Genomic DNA, 17,477 nt, shown 5'->3' on the forward strand with positions numbered 1-17,477 from the left:
TTCCACACACTTATAGGGACACCTGATCACAAGAGCGTCATGGGGGGAGGTAGGGGTTGAGTTTTGTAGGGACAGAGGAGCAATTTTGGAAAGAGAGGGAGGGAAGGAGGAAGAGAGAGGGAGAGGAGGGGCCGAGAATAGTCTGGATGAACTGGAGCGTGTAGTGTGGAGGGACCTTGTGGTCACATTAAAGCCTGTGTCTTGGATCTGAGCTGGCAAAGGTGATGGCAGGAGAACTGGGGGACCACCACAGCAAGTCTTGGATGGGTAAAGGCTACTGATGGGATCTTGGGGTCTGGACACGAGGCAGCAAGTAAACCTATTCAAGGTTTCGTAGGAAGGACGATTCTGAGGGGAGCATGAACTGGTGCCGTGACTCCAGCACCGTTTGGGGGGTGGTTAATGAGCACCCAGTTCTCTTAGCCTTTATCTTGTGTCATCAGTTAAAGTAAGTGATGGGCAGCCCAAGAGTCCAGCTTGTCACTGTCCCTCAGAGGGACACACACACACACACACACACCCTCCTACTAGAAGCCCCAAACCCCTAGTGGGCAAAGCCACTTACCCACAATGGTGGAGAATCTCCGGGTGGGCTCCTTTCCAGTCACCAGCTTGTAAAGTTCTGGGTAGTAAAACTCTAGACTCTCCAGGAAGACCACGTAGCCCCTTTGTCCCTTGGTGTGAAGAATGTCCAACAACCGACCTTAGGGGGAAGGTCAGTTCAAACTGTGAGAACGTATTTAATTGGAGGCCAGTCTCCGTGCCTCACGCTAAACTTTCAATCCTTCCCAGCTCTAAGAAGACAGTCTTACCATTTCTCTCTCTCTCTCTCTTTTTCTGTGTGTGTGCTCGCGTGTGCACACGTGTGACTGAAGAACCCTCAAGTGCTAGCTCTTGCCTTCCACCTTACTTGGGACAGTCTCTCGTTGGCCACTGAGAATTCCAGGCTAGCTGGTCTGTAGTTTGCAGAGATTCTCCTGTATCCATCTCCATCTCCTTGAAGAAAATTGACTCTCCCTCGCCCAGAAAACACCAACTGCCAACAGCTCCCTAGCTTGGGGTGAGACATCATGAGACCCTCTCTTACCTAGACTGGTATTTTGGCTGGCTTTATCTTGTGTGGGTCTTGTATATGCAGTCATAGCTACTGCGAATTCATGTGTGCGATGGTCCTGTCTGACGAATACTGTCGTTTTTTTTTTTCCTTCAGACATCCACTGCCTTTGGCTCCTACATTCTTTCTACTCCCTCTTTCTCAATGATCCCTGAGCCTTGGTGTGTGTGTGTGTGTGTGTGTGTGTGTGTGTGTGTGTGTGTGATATAAATGTCCTATAGTGAGGAATTTAAATGGTGTTACCAGATATCGGGGGAGGGGAGCAATGACTCTCTCTCAGACACCCTCTTTGGATTCCGTGCCTTTTGCTGACCTACAGTGTGCCAAGCAGGCTAGACTGGCTGACTAGTGAGCCCCAGCCTCTCTCCACCTCCCCGACACTAGGAATAAAGCATGACCCACTACCTAAAGTCTTATCACATTCTCATTCCCGAGTTATAGCATGGGGTCTGGACAATGCAAACCAAAGAGCCAGGCCTTTGGGAGAGTCTACGAGTGTTCAGAGTGTCAGTAAATTGATAAAATCTGGATAGATGGCTTTATTGCCAGAGAGAGGCATAAAAGAGCAGTTTCAAAGATATTCCCAATCTATTAGAGCTATGAACCACAAAGGGTTTGGGGATGTAGCTCAGAGGTTGAGCAATTGCCTTGCACATGTAAGACCTTGGGTTTGATTCTCAAGTACCACAAAAAGACAAAACCGAACCCACAAAGTAGAACAATAAAGCTAAACATTCGGGCACCAGTTCTCCCGTGATTCTGAAGGTTGGGAGTTTATGGCATACCAATCGCCTGCTCCCCGGGATTCAGAGCAGGAAGACAAAGATTTGCATGCTATGGTTTGAACACGAAATGTCTTCTAAAGGCTTGCATGTTTGAACATTTGGTCCCCAGCTAGTGGCTGTTTGGGACTATTGTGGAACCTTTAGGAGGTGGAGTCTTGCTGGAGAAAGTCAGTCACTGGAGGAGGGTTTTGAGATTTTATAGTCCCACGCTATTTCCTGTTTATGCCCAGCTTCCTGCGTGTAGATGCAATGTGACCAGCCATGCTAGTCTGAGTAATCTCTAACTTTGAGACCAAAAGACCCTTTCTGTCCTTTAAGTTGCTTCTTGTCAGATACCTTGTTACAGTGACAAGGAAGGTAACTAATACATGGGAGAAGCTGGGAAAGTAAGTCATAGAAAAGGGGGAGGGGTCTGTTCTTTGGGGATCTTACACATCCTGGAGACATTTTTATGTAGAATCCTTCCAGCAGTTTCTAGCACCGTTCCTACTTGCTGTGGTTTGGATTCTTTTTTGTCCTCCCAGAGGTTCATGTGTCAGGAGCTTGATCCTGAATTCTAGAGAAGATACTTGGTGGGGGACCTTTAAGAGGTGGGGCCCAGAGGGGGATCCTAGAATCATTCAAGGCTATGCTCCTGGAAAGTCTCTCTGGCCTGGTGATGGCATCTTTTTTCTCATCCATGTGTCCCCGCTATCATACGACATAAATAAGAGGTCTTTCACCAGAGCTGAGCTGAAACTGTGTTAAACACACTTTTTTCCTTTATAAACTATCCTGCTTCAGGTTTTTGTTACATCAAAACACTACTTATTTCTCTTACTGTTGATACGTCGTGGTCTTTCTTTAAATATTTTCAGCTATCAAGTCCCTCGAGGTTCCTAACACTCCACTGTTTCCCTCGGACAGAAAGGATCAGTTTCACTGTGTGTCGGTCTTGACTGTTTGGTTGAAGCTGCCTGGAGCACTGTGCTGAAAAGGATTCCAAAGTGGCGTCCAAGCTCAGTGGGAAAGCGTGCTGTGCTCAATTAAGGCTGGCTTCCATGGATACAAGAGACAGGGGAAGCATGCCGGCCTCTTGTCATCAGCCCTGCTGTGGGATGGGGATTTCCAAACCCTTCCGACTGTGATCCACAGAAAGGAAAACATTGTGTAGTGTGACCCAGTGCCCAGCCCAGAAATGAGCACACAAGCGTGGGTACAAGAAAAAGCACAATAAAGTTGAGCAAGTCTTAGGAACCGTTAGAAAGCCTGTGTATTTCTTCTCAGAAGATTATATTATATATATTTTGTGGTGCTGGAGATGGAAACCAGGGCCTTGTGCATCCTAGGCACACACTCTACCATTGATTGGACCACACCCTCAGCCCCTCACTAGGGGATTCTAGGCCCGTGCTCAACCACATAGCTGCATCTCCCAGCAAAATAGTATTTTAAAACAAACATTACGTACATCAGCTCACAGAGGAACCCAATTATAGTAAAATACAGAGACTCATGTATTAAACAAATTTGTGATTTGGTACTAAATGACTTTCTTTATTAATGCATTAAACGGCAAGTTTGCTCGACAGGTCTGATAACTGTCGTGAGGTCTAGGCAGGGGTGAGTGAAACCAGCACACGAGGGCACCTGCGGAGCTGTGATGTGGTACAGACTTCACTGTTGTTTTTACTGTCGGCAGAGTCCCAGGTGTGACTAATCAGTAGTGTGATCTGTTGCCTGCTGACATGCATAAGGCAACGCTAAATGTCAGTGTAGGTTTGTAAAAGCAGACCATGTACCTTCCCCTGCAGGTTTATTGATTCTGAGTGCTGCACCCATCACGCTTAGACAGGGTAGGGAGTGGTCTAGTCATGTTGTTTCCTCCAGGTAGTACACTCCAACCTGCAGGGAGGACCAGGCATACTCTGGTGAGGAAGTGCCAAGGCTTGTGCATCGTGAAACGTGGGTGATTTTCAAGGCCCCTCCCAGAGGTTTCCTAGGCAGGGACAATACTGGGGAAAGGAGACTCTTCAGTAGAGCTGCCTGTGAGTTGCACAGGAAGCTCCAGGGACACAGCTTTGGGAAGTCTGTCATTGCACTGGGATGGAATGTCTGTTCTGAAGCTGCTAAGTCACCTATGCTCCTGTGAGGGACCCACTACCCAGGCTCCTGTGGGGAGCCCCTCAATCAGTTTCTTATGAGGAGACCCTCACACTGTCAGGACCCCTTTTCTCACCCATACTCTTGCAAGCGACCCTCCCTTCATGCTCCTCAAATGAATCCTTCACCTACATTCCTGTAAAGAACACCATCCATGCTCATGTAACTCTGGTGTGGGACAATTGTCTATATTCTGTCAATTATATTTTAAATAAGCGCTGATTGGCCAGTAGCAAGGCAGGAAGTATAGGCGGGACAACCAGACAGGAAGTAGAGGTGGGTCAAGGAGAACAGGAGAATTCCGGGAAGAAGGAAGCAGATTTCACAGTCCTGCCCTGCCACAGAAGAAGCAAGGTGTGACTGCCCCTCTGAAAAAGGTACTGAGTCATGTGGCTAACATAGACAAGAATAATGGGCTAATATAAATTAGAAGAGTTAATAAGAAGCCTGAGCTAATGGGCCAATCAGTTTTATAACTAATGTAGACCTCTGTGTGATTTCTTTGGGATTTAATGATTGCGGGAACTGGGCAGGACAGAAAACTCAGTCAACATAACTCCTTACCCATGTTCTTATAAGCAACCTTGATCAAGTAACTCCTTGGTTCCCTGAGACAGACTTGGGTAAAGTTGTGTTCTTGGTCTGTCATTGGTGTCTAGCTGGCTTGAGCAGACATTCAAGCCTTACTAGGAAAAATCAAGTAACACAATGTCTCTGGACCCCGGAATGAAATCCCTCAACTAGATGAGCCCCATCTTGATCCAGCTAAACTGGAAGCAATCCCTTGACTGGCCACGTGTGGCACACTCATTTTCCTACCTGCCCGGTTGATCTTGGATGGGAGCATGGGTGCGTTGAGCACCTCATCTTCATCTTGCTCATCGATGACTTTGCACTGGCGCAGGTAGGGGGTGAGCTTAGCAGGGTTGATGTAGCGGCTCAGCATGTGCCGGTTGCATTCCACATTCTCCCACAGGGCGTCCTCTTCATCCTTCAATGTCTCCATGTAGTCATCCATAGCTGGCCCTCCTCCTGTGAGGAAGAAACCCCAACAAGGTTAATAAAAAAGCCTCTATGGAACAATGCTATAAAACGCTCGGGAGTGATGGCTAGAATATATCGCCAGACTAGGAAAAAAAAAGTATAGCAGAGAAAAGTGAGTAGGACATATTGCCTTTTATCTGAGGGAGAAGGGGATGGGGACATAAATACAAGTATAAATTTTCTTACACACTAAACACAAAACAATAGAAAGATGAGCTGTAACATTTTTAAAGGATGGTTTAGAGGCAGAGAGGGAAGGTCCTGCCGTTGGGGTGTGCTCTTCCCATACAGGTTTTATCTTACTAAGAATATATCTTTCTCCAAACAATATTTATATAATACCACTTGTTTTCAAATTCCACCCAAACAATACTACACCGTCTGTATCTCTTTTGATATTACTTTTTTCCCAGACTTTTTTAGGTGGGTATATATAGATCTAATTAGTTCAGTTTTTTTTTAAATGTAGCTCTTCTGAGATATAACTCAAACACTGTTAAATTGCTCATTTTAGTTTAATGACTTAAAATATTTATTTTTTATTTATATGCGTCCATGAGAGTTTATGTTTACTTTGTATGTGTAGATGCTCAAGGAGGCCAGAAGAAGGTGTCTGAGTCCCTGGAACTGGAATTACAGATGGTTGTGAGCTGCTGATTTTGGTATCAGAACTGAATCTGGGTCCTCTGCAAGAGCAGTAAGTGCCTTTAGTCACTGCACTCTGTCTCCAGCCTAAACGCTTTTTAAACACACTGTTCATTCATCACAACGGCCTAATGTTTTTAGGGTATTTTTGTCTTTTCTAAAAGAACCCTTATACTTATTAGTGGTTACTCTTTTGAAGAAAATATTTCTTTGGATGATTACTCAGTTCTGTGGGTTTATGCATGTATACACGGTGCATTGCACATGCATGTATGTGGGTATGTGCACTTGGGTACACAAACGAAAGTTGCAGAACATCAGGTGTCCTGATCATCTCTTCTTTACTCCTTTGAGATGGAGTCACTCACTGAGTCTGGGGCAGGGTCTCTCACTGGGCCTGGAACGGGGCTGGCTGGGATCCATCAAACCCTATTGATCCTCTTGTCTCTGCTCCATCCACTGGAGTGACAGGTGTGAGCATCCGGACTGGCTTTTCACAGGGTGTCAGGTTCTGAATTCAGGTCCTTATGTTTATGTAACAATCACTCTCCACTGAGTTATCTCCCCAGCCCCAATTAGCAGCTACTTCTGATTTCTAAACTGTCCCCATCTGCAACCACAAACCTGCTTTCTGTCTGTGGTTTTGCAATCTTTTGTGCAGAGTTTCTTTCTCATACCATTTTCAAAGTTCTATCTTTTAAAAGCAAGTATCAATCTGCCCTCCCTCTCTCCCTCCCTCTCTCCCTCCCTCTCTCCCTCCCTCTCTTCCTTCCTCCCTGGCTCCCTCCCTTTCAAAACAGCTTTCTTTATTGAGCTATAATTCATGTGCCATGTGATTCATCTTTTTAATGTGTACAGTTCAGTGGTTCACAAACTGTGCGACCGTCACCACAATCCATTGAAAACATTTTCATTATTTCAAAAAGAAACCCCAGCCATTCATCTCCCTCCAACACCTACACCTCCAGCTCCAGGCAGCAACTAATGTACTTTCTATTTCCATGGCTTCCCAGTTTTGTTTCTCTGGCTGTGATAAATACCCTGATGAGATCACAACTTAGGGGAGAAAGGGTTTATGTTAGCTCAGGGTTCCAACGCACAGTCGATCATTGCGGGGAAGACAAAGCAGCGAGTTGAAGCAGCTGGTCATATCACGTCCATAGTGGAGAGCGGAGAGAAATAAATGCATGCACGTGAGGGCTCAGCTCACTTTCTCTCCTCTAAGGCAGCTCAAAACCCATGTCTGGGGAATGGCTCTTCCCACAGAAGTTAGCGTGATCTACACACCTTGCCTCTAGACATGCCCACAGGTCAAGGTGATCGAGACAATCCCTCACTGAGACTCTATTGTCAGGTGATTCTACACTGGGTCAGTAATTAATGCCGTCAACACGTACAAATTTGCCTTTTCTGTGCAGCAGAATCATAGGACTTCCAACCTTCTGTGATGTAGTTCTTTTGCTTCGGCTATCATATAGGCATTTCTTCCCAAAACTGTCAATCAAACCTGGGGGAGTCAAAGGAGGCTCTGACTTTGATCTCCAGAACCTGCATAAAAAACTGGGCATAGTGGTGCACGCTTGCGATCCCAGCTCTGAGGAGGCAAAGACAATGAATCCTCGGGCTCACTGGACAGCCAATCTTGACTACTTAGTGAGTTCCAGACCAGTGAGAGACCCTGCCTCACAAAAATTCAAGGTGGACAGAATCTGAAGATGATACTAGAGTCATCCTATCCACATAAGTGCGCCCCACACAGGTGAACACACACACCGTCAAACGATTGTTCTTGGTGTTGGGTTGACAGTTTGGCTCTTTGTGTATTGATGGATGTTTGAGTTCTTTCTACCTTCTTGAGTAATCTGATGAAGAACGCTGCTCGGGACATGCATGGACAGGATTTTGTCTGGTTATATGCTTTTTATTCATTTGAGTGGATACATAGAACTGGAAACTCTAAGCTGTATGGAAATTCCATGTTTTAAAAATACTTGGTGTATGTGAATGTGTGTGTGACATATGCATGTGTACACACACACACACACACACACACACACACACACACACACACACTTTGTGGCAGCCAGAGGAGGATGTCAGGTATCCCGTTGTCACTTAGTTCTCTACTGTTTTGAGACAGGGTCTCTTACTGACCCCGGAGGTAGACTGGTGGTAAGCAAGGCCCAAGTGACCTTGCTGTCTCACACCTGGTTTCCGATACTCATGCTGGGAATCTGAACTCAGGTTCCCATGTTTTCACAGCAAGCACGCTTCTCCACTGAGGAAGGAATGTGTTTCATTTTGAGGGACTGCCACAGTGTATTGCCAAAGGGTGCCATTTCTCATTGGTGCTAGTGACCCCTGAGGATTCTGACCTCTCCGCATTCTCTATAACACCATCTCCCTCTCTCTCTTTTTTCTCTGTGATAGCTGATCTCTCAGGGTTGGGAAACGGCATCTCATTGTGGTTTTGATTTGCATTTTCTAATGACTAATGGTGTGGAATGCCTTTCCACACACGTGTTGGCCATTTGTGTAGAGAAATATCTATTCAGACCCTCAATCCACTCTAAGATTGGGTCTCTTTCTGTTTACCACTGACTTGCAGGGGTCCCTCAAGAACCCTGTGTACAAGACTGTATTTCTCCTGATCTGTCAATTATCTTCTTACTGTCTATAAGACTTACTGGTGGACATGCTTTCAATTCTTTTGTAAAATTACAGGTGTGTGTGTGTGTGTGTGTGTGTGTGTGTGTGTGTGTGTGTATGGTGGGTGAGTGTGTACCAGGGCATGCACAGGGAGATCAGAGGACTACATGGGCGAGCTGGTTCGATTTCCACCATGTGGTCCCTGAGATTGAACTCAGGTCGGCAGGCATGGTGGCGACGCCTTCACCTGCTGAGCCACGTCTCTGGCCCATAACTTTTACACTCAGATGTAGTCCGACTTGTTGAACATTTTCATTTGTACTTCAGCATGTACAAAACAGCCTTTGTCTAACAGCAAATCAATGAAGACTAATTTTTGTTGCAGTTTTACAATTTTAACTTTTATATCAAGGCTTGTGATCCATCTCATGAAGTTTTGTTTGCAGTGTGAGGTAAGGACCTGGTCCTGCTCTTGTGATAAATACTCTGACAAATCAACAACTTGAGAGGGAAAGGATTTGTTCTGGCTCACACTCGGCGGGGATCATTCCATCATGGTAGGGAGGCATGGCTGAAGGAGCAGAGGCGAGCTGGTCACGTGACATCCACAGTCAGGAGGGAAAGAATGAACAGGAAGTGAGGCCAGACTATAAAGTCTCAAGACTCATCTCCAGATACCACTTTCTCTATCAGGGCTGCACTTCCTAAATGTACAGCCTTCCAGACAGCGCCACCAGCTGGGGCCATGTGTCTAAACCCATGAGCCCTATGGGGACATTTCATATTCAAGCCACAAAAGACCCATTGCATCTCTCTCTCTCTCTCTCTCTCTCTCTCTCTCTCTCTATCTCTATCTCTATCTCTCTCCATGTCTTTCTATCTTTCCCTCTTTTTTCCCTCCCTTCCTTCCTTCCTTCCTTCCTTCCTCCCTCCCTCTCTCCCTCCCTCCCTCCCTTCCTTTCTTCCTTCCTTCCTTTCTCCTCCTCCTCCTCCTAGATGAAAGCTCTAATTTTGAGTATGTCTGTATGACTGCATGTGTAGATATCTAGTTGTCCAAGAATGATCTGGTGAAAAATCTACGCTTCCCCCACTGAATGACCTTGATACTCTGACAATAAGCTGGTTAATGCCAGTGTTTGTTCCTGGGCTCCTAATACCCTTGCACTGATCTATATTTTCATGCCAGCACTATACCATTTGATTCATGTAGATTTGGAGTAGGCACTGACTTTGGGAAATAGGAGTATTTCAATCCTTTCTTTTTTTTAAACATAGGTTTGGCTATTAGGTGCCCTTACAGTTTTAAGATCCATTAGTTTCTTTGGATGTGTGTGCTGTGTGTATGAATGTGTATGTTCGTGTGTGTGTGTGTGTGTGTGTGTGTGTGTGTGTGTGTATGTGGAGCCTGAAGTTGATGTCTGGTGTCTTTCTCAATCACTCTCCACTTAGATTTTTGGAAGTCTCTCAGTGAACCCAGAGCTCATCAGTTTGGTAGGTTGTTTGGCCAGTGATCTCCAGGAATTCTCCTATCTCTGCCTCCCTAGTGCTGGTATGAAAGATGTGCACTGCTGGGCCTGATGGGAATTGACTTTTGTGGAACAAAGCCATATCCCCAGGCCCTTACCTGTTAAGTTCTGCAAAAAGCTAGCTGGTATTCTGATAATGCACCCCCTGAATATGAAGAGCACCTTGGGGACTATTGTTGCCCAACAAGCCTGAGTCTCCTGACCCATGAACATGGATGGTTTTCCCTGTATCTATAGCTTCTTTAGGTTTTTTTTCAGCAATGGTTCATAATTGGTAGTGTACGATACATTTTGGGTGTCAAATATCACCCAAAGGTCTGTCACTAGGGACATAGGAAAACCATCTATCTCCCCCTCCCTTCCTCCCCCCCTCCCTCCCTCCCTCCCTCCCTCCCTCCCTCCCTTCCTCCCTCCCTCTGTCTTTCTCTCTGTGTTCTTTTTGACTTGACATTCTCCTTCATCATAATGTGTTGTCCTCACCAGAGACTAAAACCAGTGTGCCTCCTAATCTTGGACTTGGCTCTTCAGGAGTGTGACTCGCTTTTACCTCCGAAGTATCATGTATCAGGGAATTTCATTACAATGTCAGAAACCTCACTAATACAGCAAGTAAATCTTGCATTTCTTTTGTTAAATTCACTCCTACATGCTTTTATTCTTTCAATGATTACAAATGGGTTTTACTTTCTTAACTTCACTTGAGGAATGTTCATTGGTGGTGTACAAATACACAATTGATTTTCACGTGTTGACTTGAAATCTTTAATTTTATCCAGCAATGCTTTATAGTTTCCAGGGAATGTTACAGTGTGGGTGTGGAATAACCTCAAAAGTCTGTATGCAAAGACACGGTCCTCAGGGTGGCACAACTGGGGGTAGGGGGCTCTGATCTTCAGAGAGGTCATGCCATTTGAAATCATTTATTAATTTGAGTAGTTCCTTAGTAGGGGCTTTATCTGTGTGTAAAATTATGTAAGATCAGATACTTTCCAGTCTGGATAATTTGTGTGTGTGTGTGTGTGTGTGTGTGTGTGTGTGTGTGTGAGCGTATGTGCTAATGAATATGGTTTTGTGGTGCTGAGGATTGAACCCAGGGCCTTGAGTTTTCTAGGTAAGAACTCTACTACAGAGTCACGCCCCCAGCTCCTCACTGGAGGATTTTGGTCAGGTACTTAACTGCTGATTCATGTCTCCAGTCTTTACTAGGAGGTTCTAGACAAGCATCCTGCCTCTGCTCTTTTTTGTCTTTTATTTCTCTTTGATACCCAATTGCTCTGCTTAGCATCTAAGCACACAGAAGTAGAAGAATGGACACTCTTGTCTTGGTCCTGATCTTAGGGGCAAAGCATTCCGTCTTTACCATTGAACATGATTCTGTCTGTCTGTCTGTCTGTCTGTCTGTCTGTCTGTCTGTCTCTCTTTTCCTCCTTCCCTCTCCACTCTCTAATAGATGTCATTTATTAGACTCAGGAATTTACCTCACATTCCTGGCTTGTTGACTATCGTTGTCATTAATGGCTCATCTATTCTGATTTTGTTAAATCAGACTTTCCTGTATCTATTGAGATGATCGTGTGGCTTTTAAGATTCTGTCAACGTGGTGTATTCCATGAACTGATTTCCAGCTGTTAATTAAACCTTGTACCCCAAGGATGAATCCCATTTAGTCTCTCTCTCTCTCTCTCTCTCTCTCTCTCTCTCTCTCTCACACACACACACACACACACACACACATACACACACACTATTTGATTCAATTTTCTAGGTTTAAAATAAAAAGGATTTCTGCATCTGTACTCATAAGAGTTATTCTTCTGTGGTTTTCTTTCCCCATAATGCAGGAAGGGTCATTCTAGATTGATGGGAATGTCTTGGGAAGTATTATTTCTCATTCAACTGTTTGAAAGAATTTTGGAGAATAAGTATTAAAATTACACTTGCTCAATCAAACTTACAACTAAAGACATGAGAGCATAGGCCTCTCTCTGTGTGTGTGTGTGCATGTGTGTGTGTTTGTGCATGTGTGTGTGTGTGTGTGTGTGTGTGCATGAGTGGAAGCCAGAGGCCAGCCTTAGGTGTTGCCCCTCAGGTACCATCCACCTTATTTTGAGACAGGATCTCTCTCTGGCTGGGAACCTTCCAAGTGAGCTAGGATGGTTAGCCAGCGAGCACCAGAGGTCCCCATGCCTGTCTCCCAGCTCTGAGATTACAGGTGTGTGTCACTGCAACAGCTTTTTATTTTATTTTATTTTTTCTAACATGGCTTCTGGGCATCAAACTCAGGTCCTCAAATGAGCGTGCCAAGCATTTTCTTGATGGAGTCATATCCCCTGACCCGTCGATATTTTAATGGGATCTCTCCTTTCATTTTCCATGGGTCAGTTCATATGCTCTGTCTTTCTTGAGCTAGTTTTGCTCATCTGTGTCATTCTAGGAATTTGTTTCCCTCAAGTTGTCCTGCTTATTGGTGACAGTTACTTATGGCTTCTTTCCCAATTGTTCTTATCTCTGTAAAGTCAGCTATAACACCCCTTCTAGTTCTGATTCTAGTAATCGGAATCATCTTTTTTTCTTCTTTTTTTTTTTTTTCTCAGTGTAGCTGAAAGTTTGTTGAGAGAGCCATTCAAAGTCCTGGTGGGATGGCTCAGTGTTGGTACAGGGCTTGTTGTACGAGCATAAGGACCTGAGTTCGATCCCCAGAACCCACTAAAAATCAGAGGTGTGGGCTGTAATCCCAGTGCTGGGGAGGTGGAGCCAGAGAGATCCCTAGGGCTGAAGTGGTGAGCTCCAGGTTCAATGAGAGCCCTTGTCTCAAAGGACGATAACATCCCTGAGGATGGTAACTAAAGTTGTCCTATTCATACACCGGAAAACATTTGTGCATGCAAACAAACACACGTAATGGTAATCTTGCAACCTCCAGCTGGACCATGGGAAAGTAGAAGCCCAGGGATATTGCAGCCCTGGTGGTAGAGAAGGGGCGAGTGAGCAGAGGAAGGGTCAGTGTAATGAGACCTCAGAGAGACCCCAGGTCCCATGAGATGGGGGAGGAGCCTGAGGTCTCCTCTCCTGATGTATGTATGACTTAGGTCCTTTCGCTTCGAGCCTCGGACACCCATTGTTTCTGGTCATTGTGCACGGTGTCTGGTCCTGGCCTCCCTATTAAACTGGTTTGCTGACTTTATGGGAGTTTGTTCTGGACAATGAGTAAAATAAAAACCGTTTTGAGTAAAAATATCCGTTTTCCGAGATGAGCCAAAACTGGATTGAAGTGGACAAAGATTAAGGTTTCAGCTCCCATGGGATACATTGTTGTTGCATAGACAGCAACATCACATCACAGACTTACAAGTAGTATTTTGTGTGTGTGTGTGCATGTCTGTGGTGTGAGTATATGTGTGTGTGCACATATTTGCACACATATGTGCATGTGTAAGCCAGTCGATGTCGGGTGTCTTTCTCGATTGTTCTCCACCATATATAATTTCTGAATCCAGGGCCTGCCCTGCTTGGCCTGGGATCCCTTGTCTCTGCTTCCCGAGTTCTGGGATTGCAAATGGGCCACCACACCCATCTACCACTGACATGGGTGCTAGGGATCCAGCACAACAAAAGAGAAATCAGGACACTGACTTAATCAACCGGAAGCCGTGTCTCTGTCATTTTCTCTTCCTTTCCCCCGGGCCCCTTCATCTGTAAGTGGGTGCCTTGTTGCCCCGAGGCACGCAAAGCCGGCCCTCTGTGATGCACAGCCCAAACCCATGAACTACAGATGTGGGACTGCAAAGACCTGCTCAGGAGAGAGCTGCAAGCCAAGGGCTGAGATCTTACACCTCGGGGGCTGAGTAGCATGGAGTCTAGGAAACATAACTTCCTGCCCCTCAGAGACACGGCGTGTGTGAAACCATTCATGGGGCGCTTAGTGCCATAGCGACGCTTCCTGAGGTGCCCTGTGCACAGCAGGGTAGTCAGCAATGCAGAGACACTTCCTGGGGTGCCCTGTGCATGGTGGGGCAGTCAGCAATGTAGGAACTGACTAGGGTGAAACCTTCCACCTCAAGCAGATATGTGGTGCCACAGGAACTGACACACCATGAACATCCTGTGTCACATGTTGCCCAGCCACCACAGATCAAGAGATGCTCAGAAAAGACAAATAGCTCGTAAGATCCAGTGAGTGTCATGGTTCCTCCTCTGCAGGGGCTCAGAGCCCCACAGTGAGAGTCAGTCACTGACACACAAAGCCACAAGACCGTGCCCTAGTAGCATACTGAGGCCCGCAGAAGAGAAATCACAAAACCTACGGAAGTGGCACAGTGTTCCTGGTATCGTGTTTGAACCTACACCGAAATTGTTCCGTGTAAGCCAGGCCTGGTGTTTCATGTCTAAGATCCTAGCTAGTCCGGAGTCTGAGGCAGGAAAATCACAAGTGAAAAGCCTGCCTAGACCTCACAATTAGTTCAAGGTGAGCCTGGGCAACTTAGAGAGTCCATGCCTCAAAATAAAAATATAAAAAGGGATTGTGGGTATGGATTAGTGGTAGAGCACCTGCCTAGAATGCCCCAGTGAGGGGCTGGGGTGTGGCTCAGTGGTAGAGCACCTGCCTAGAATGCCCCAGTGAGGGGCTGGGGTGTGGCTCAGTGGTAGAGCACCTGCCTAGAATCCCCCAGTGAGGGGCTGGGGTGTGGCTCAGTGGTAGAGCCCCTGCCTAGAATCCCCCAGTGAGGGGCTGGGGTGTGGCTCAGTGGTAGAGCACCTGCCTAGAATCCCCCAGTGAGGGGCTGGGGTGTGGCTCAGTGGTGGATCATCTATTGTAACATGCATGAGATCCTGTGTTCCATCCTCAATACTCTGTTCTCCCAAATAGGAAAGAATCAGAATGGTGGCTCCTCCTGGGAGGAAGAGCCAGGCCGATGTGGTCCAGCGGCCATCATGGATGCAGTCCAGATCACAGCTGGTGACACAGCAAGTGTGTTTTTTTTTGTTGTTGTCATGTATGCATATTATATATGCATTTTTAGTATGTAAAAAATAGTTCACAGACGAGTACGGATCAGTCTCAAAAGAATCAGACATCACAGGCTCAATTTCGAGTTTATTTTCCCTTGTAAATGCTGTTTCTGAGTCTGACCCATCATCCTCTTGGGACCACCCCAGTGAGGTTTGTTAAGTTTGTGTGTTAAATTTCTTTGAAAGAATCCTACCTCCACTTGTTCCCTATGATATACAGAGATTGGATTTTCACAGCCTATGGGGATGAATCATAGCAGCTGCCTGGCTTCCGACTGCCTCTTTCTTTCTTTCTTTCTTTCTTTCTTTCTTTCTTTCTATCTATCTTTCTTTTGTGAAGATCTCTCTTTGTAGCTTTGGCTGTTCTGGAACTCCCTCTTTAGACTAGGCTAGCCTCGAACTCAGAGATCCGCCTATCTCTGCCTTCTAAATGCTGGGATTAAAAGCGTGTGCCACCACTGCCTGCTGCTAGGCTCTTTCATGTCTGTGGTGTGAGTATATGTGTGTTTGCATATATTTGCATGCATATGTGCATGTGTAAGCCATGTGGCTTCCTCTCGTTGTTATAATAAACATTGCAATACTGATCTTAACCAGGCATAGCGTCAGACTTGTGATCTTAGCACTAGGGAAGCTGAGATCAGAGAATCACAAGTCTGAGGCTAGCCTGGGCTACACAGTGATCTGCTTTTAAAAAAATGCCGTGGGAACTGGGGAGATGGCTCAGTCAGTAAAGGGCTTGTCTTGCAAGCATGAGGACCTGAGCTGAGCTGCCCAGAATCTCTAGAAAAATCTGGGTGTGGCAGCACAGATATGTAATCCTTGAGGTGGAGGCAGAAACAGGAGGGTTTTTGGAAGCCCGAGGCTAGCCAGCCTAGACTAAGGGGTGAAGTCAAAGGCCAGTGAGAATGGTGTCTCAAAGAAGAGTGGAAGGTGACTGAGGAACAACACCGAAGTTGTCCTCTGACCTCCACAAGCATCCGTACACATGTGCAGCGATACACACACACACACACACACACACACACACACCCCACATCAAAACACACATATGGGCACACATACCAATAAAAATTAAAAGAAGATCTTTGATTTGGACCTGTCAAGACTTCTGTAGGTTGCTCCCCATCAGCCTCCTCACAAACCACATGCAGGGCAAGCTGGACTTCCTTTACTTGTCCCCAGACTTAGGCTTTTCGTTCTCCTCTATTGAAGTCTTAGATCACCTGTCTGATGGCTGATATTAACCGTCAACCAGACAGGATCTAGAATCACCTAGGAGACAAGCCCCTGGGAACACCTGTGAGAGGTTATCTAGAGGCTAACTAAGGAGGGGAGGACACCCTAAGTGTGGGCATCCGCATCCCTGGGGCTGGGATTCTTAACTGAATAGAAAGGAGGGGAAATCGAGCTGAGGACCAGCGTTCGCCTCTCTCTGCTTCCTGACTGCAGCCGCCGGGATGGACTGTGTCCTCCAACCATAGCCACTATAAACCCTTTATTCCTTAAGCTGACTTTGTCGGGCATTTTGCTAAGCAACAGGAAAGCAACTAATCACTCCGCGTCTTAGCTTTTTGATATAGAAGAGAGAGACTGGTACCTGGCATATGGTCGGTGCTCTGTGAACAAGAGCCGTGGAACTGTTACCCAGATCTGATAGTCACACTTCCTGGCTGTGTGGTGTCCTCCTTTGGGCCAGTCTGTCGCCGGAACTGGAGCGGATATGACCAGAATCTGAAAAGAGAAATGTTGTCAAACTGGAGCGAGGGTGGAGGCAAGAGAGGAAGGAAAGCATTCCAGAATCTAAAAGGATCTCTGCTGGGAAATGGAACCCCCGGTGCCATCTCTCTGGGGGATGGTGTCAGGTCAGCACAGCACTCGTTGTAGGAGGTTAGATCTAGAGATCCATTGGCCACACATACTGAGGCCTGAGGGGATGGAGAGATGGGTAGGTGGTGGCCCTGGCGTCTCTTGTGATATGTGTGGAAGATATTCAAGCATCCTGCAGAATGGAGATGTTCTACTCAGCTACAGATTCATTAGGTCCTGGGAAGTGAGCCTCCTATGACCCAAAAGGCTTCCTTTCACTATGAATTACGTCTTTGGCCTCCAGCCTTCCATGGACGTGGTCAGGAACCTGCCACGGTGCACACGTTCTGTAATTTCCCAAAGGAGGTGTTTCTCATGGTGACTGGCATGGGCATTGCTGACATTGGGCTCAGTTATGCTGGGAGCCCAGCAGGGGCTGTAGGGTTTTTTGGGGGGGAGGGCAAACTCAGCTTTTCTTCTGGGAAAACAGGTCCAGAAAAGGGAAGGAAAGGTGGGGTTCAAAGTCAGTGAAGGCAAAGAGAGGATGAATGCCTGTTCTGATAGGGTCCTAGAATCCCAGGGGGCCTCGGGCTACTACCCTATGTTCTTTCTTCTTTCAAGTGACAAAGGACCATGGGACATTGTGATATAATCAGGAGCTTGCTTGGTTGGAGCCTTGAACATTAATCACAGGTGACATTGGTTCTCCCTGGATGTCTGAAGCTGTTCCTGCCAGTGTCTGGCAGGTTGGGA

General features: G+C 46.3%; 1 protein-coding gene across 1 annotated transcript in view; it reads right to left on the reverse strand.

The window, feature by feature from the left end:
* Positions 1 to 16,647, reverse strand: part of LOC121465050 (caspase recruitment domain-containing protein 11-like) — a 52,304-nt gene extending 35,657 nt beyond the window's left edge. Inside the window, exons 1-3 of the mRNA XM_041678220.1 lie at positions 16,516 to 16,647; positions 4,861 to 5,073; positions 566 to 703 (exon numbers count right to left, since the gene is read on the reverse strand). Coding sequence (XP_041534154.1) covers positions 566 to 703; positions 4,861 to 5,073; positions 16,516 to 16,522 — 358 coding nt within the window. The 5' untranslated portion in view covers positions 16,523 to 16,647. The remainder of the gene's footprint in view (positions 1 to 565; positions 704 to 4,860; positions 5,074 to 16,515) is intronic.
* Between the last annotated feature and the right edge of the window lie 830 nt (positions 16,648 to 17,477).

The sequence above is a fragment of the Microtus oregoni genome, unplaced genomic scaffold, assembly GCF_018167655.1.
Source record: "Microtus oregoni isolate MIOR12 unplaced genomic scaffold, Mior012 000029F_ref0000214, whole genome shotgun sequence".
Taxonomy (NCBI): Eukaryota; Metazoa; Chordata; class Mammalia; order Rodentia; family Cricetidae; genus Microtus; species Microtus oregoni.